Source organism: Lagopus leucura, unplaced genomic scaffold (genome assembly GCF_019238085.1).
Source record: "Lagopus leucura isolate 7727_CA_CO unplaced genomic scaffold, USGS_WTPT01 Super-Scaffold_1, whole genome shotgun sequence".
In the NCBI taxonomy this organism is placed as follows: Eukaryota; Metazoa; Chordata; class Aves; order Galliformes; family Phasianidae; genus Lagopus; species Lagopus leucura.
In genome coordinates, this window is record NW_024962250.1 from 18,786,111 (window position 1) to 18,788,113 (window position 2,003).

At 61.4% G+C, this 2,003-nt stretch overlaps 1 protein-coding gene across 1 annotated transcript in view; it reads right to left on the bottom strand.

The window, feature by feature from the left end:
* Nucleotides 1-1,505, bottom strand: part of EGLN3 (egl-9 family hypoxia inducible factor 3) — a 27,303-nt gene extending 25,798 nt beyond the window's left edge. Inside the window, exon 1 of the mRNA XM_042870082.1 lies at nt 808-1,505. Within this exon, the coding sequence (XP_042726016.1) occupies nt 808-1,164 (357 nt within the window). The 5' untranslated portion in view covers nt 1,165-1,505. The remainder of the gene's footprint in view (nt 1-807) is intronic.
* Between the last annotated feature and the right edge of the window lie 498 nt (nt 1,506-2,003).

A 2,003-nucleotide genomic window follows, 5' to 3' on the forward strand; every position in this document is an offset into this window, starting at 1 on the left:
ATATTACGGAATTCAAGTCAGAAAAGAAAAGGAAAGAAAGGGGGAAAAAAAAAAAAAAAGAAACAAGGACACTTTCAACATTCAAGACAAAGAAATAAAGTTGGTGCCAAACCAGCCTGCTTCACCACAGCAAGACAGAATAGCGAAGTTAGGCCAGACTTAATTACCAAAAAAAGGACAAATTTCATTGGGAAAGAAATCTACAACGGTAATACACAGGGGTCCTCTCCATTCCCAAACAAGGGAGCTTCGGAACAAAATATAGACTCTCTCCTACCAAAACAAAAAGTTTGCCACACTAAGACAGAGAATCTCTTACTTTGTGCCAAATCCCAGCGGATGCAGCGATAGCCTCTTCAGCTGTAGGACACTGGCACGAACACTGAAACTAGCTAGGACTACCCTGCCGCACGGCCGCGAGTAGCCCAGCAGCCCGATCCAGCCGCGTACGGAAAGGCTCTCCGTCAACCTGGACCAAGTCCCTGAAGAACAGTGAAGCTCACAGCAAGGCTGTTCTAGCAGGGTACTCCCAGCACGGCAGTGACGATCCCCGCAGCTGGGAAGTGAAGTGCCGACGGGACACAGCACAACGCCATCAACGGACGAGGGAGCGGTACCAGGGACGAGGCACAGGGCAGCCCCCACGGGGCCCCTCTCCGGGAAGCCGTCCGTGCTCCCCTCCCGCCGCGGGTGTCACCAGGACAGCGTTCCCGGTGCCGCCCGGAGCGGCGCCGCGGGATCAGCCCGACGGAGCGTCCCCGGGCCGGGAGCAGGGAACCTCTCGCAGCCGCGAGCAGCTCCACTTACCTTAGAGCGCTCCTTTACGTAGTACTTGCCGAGCCGGCTGCCGCAGTACATCACCAGGCGGTCGATCAGCGTGAGAAGGAAGTTGATAGCCTCGCAGCCTTCCTCCGTGCCCCCGATCCACTTGATCTGGTCGCCGCGGAGATGCCTCTTAGCGACACCGCGGCTGGGGCCAGCCAGCTGCCCGTCGGCCAGCTCACCGTCACGGTGCATGCGCTTCACCCGCTCCAGCACGCAGTCGCCCACCACCTCCCCCAGGAAGTTGTCCAGGTAGCAGAAGCCGATGTCGTGCAGACAAGGCACGACGTACTCCAGGGCGAGCCTCTCCAGGTCCAGCCGCATGATGTGCCCCAGCGGCATGGTGCGGCGGGGACGGGCGCGCCGCTGCCCTGCAGGCACCCGCCTTGGTAGGTGATGCCCGCCGGCTCCAGGCCGGGACGGGACTCCGGAACGGGACCAAACTTTGCAGACGCCCGGATGGGGTGCGCACAGCTGTGCGCCTCTGCTCAGCCCCGCACCTCAGGGACGACGCTGCTATCGGAGCCCTGCGCTGATATCGCTGTTACCGCACAACACCGAACCGCACTCTCACGACGCCCGCAACCCCCAGCGCTTTAAGGAACGGGCGGCAGATGGCTCCGCGCTGATTAATACGCGGGCTACGTGCGGGATGTGTGCTCGCAGTCCGTCCGCTCCCGCCGCGCCGCCGCACGTGGGTGGAGCCCGCCCGGCACGGAGAGCCACGCCTCCACCGCGCCCCCTGCATCCACTGCAGCCAATAGGCGCTCGGGGGCGGGGCCTGCCCGAGGGGAACAAGCAGCGAGCATTTCCACACGTGCGAGCGGGCGGGCGTGGCCTGCGGGCAGCCGGCACAGCCCCTGCGAGGAAGGGGCGGGGCCAGCGCCATTGAGGAATTCTCCGCCGGCATGTCGGCGGCGCGGGGCGGCTGCGAGCGAGTCCGGCATGTCCACGGGTCTTCTGCTGCTGCCGCTTCGATTCCTCTTCCGAAGCCGCTGCAAGGGCAGTATCAACAACGGAAGAAAACATTTCATGGGGCATCAGGGCAGCTTCTCAGAGCAAAGAACACAACATTTCGTGACAGATTTATATAATAAAACAGCTCTTCCCCTAATTATTCACCCCCCAGGGCTTGTTGCATTGCTGGCGCTGTTGACAAAGACAGCCCCTGGGCTGGGCTG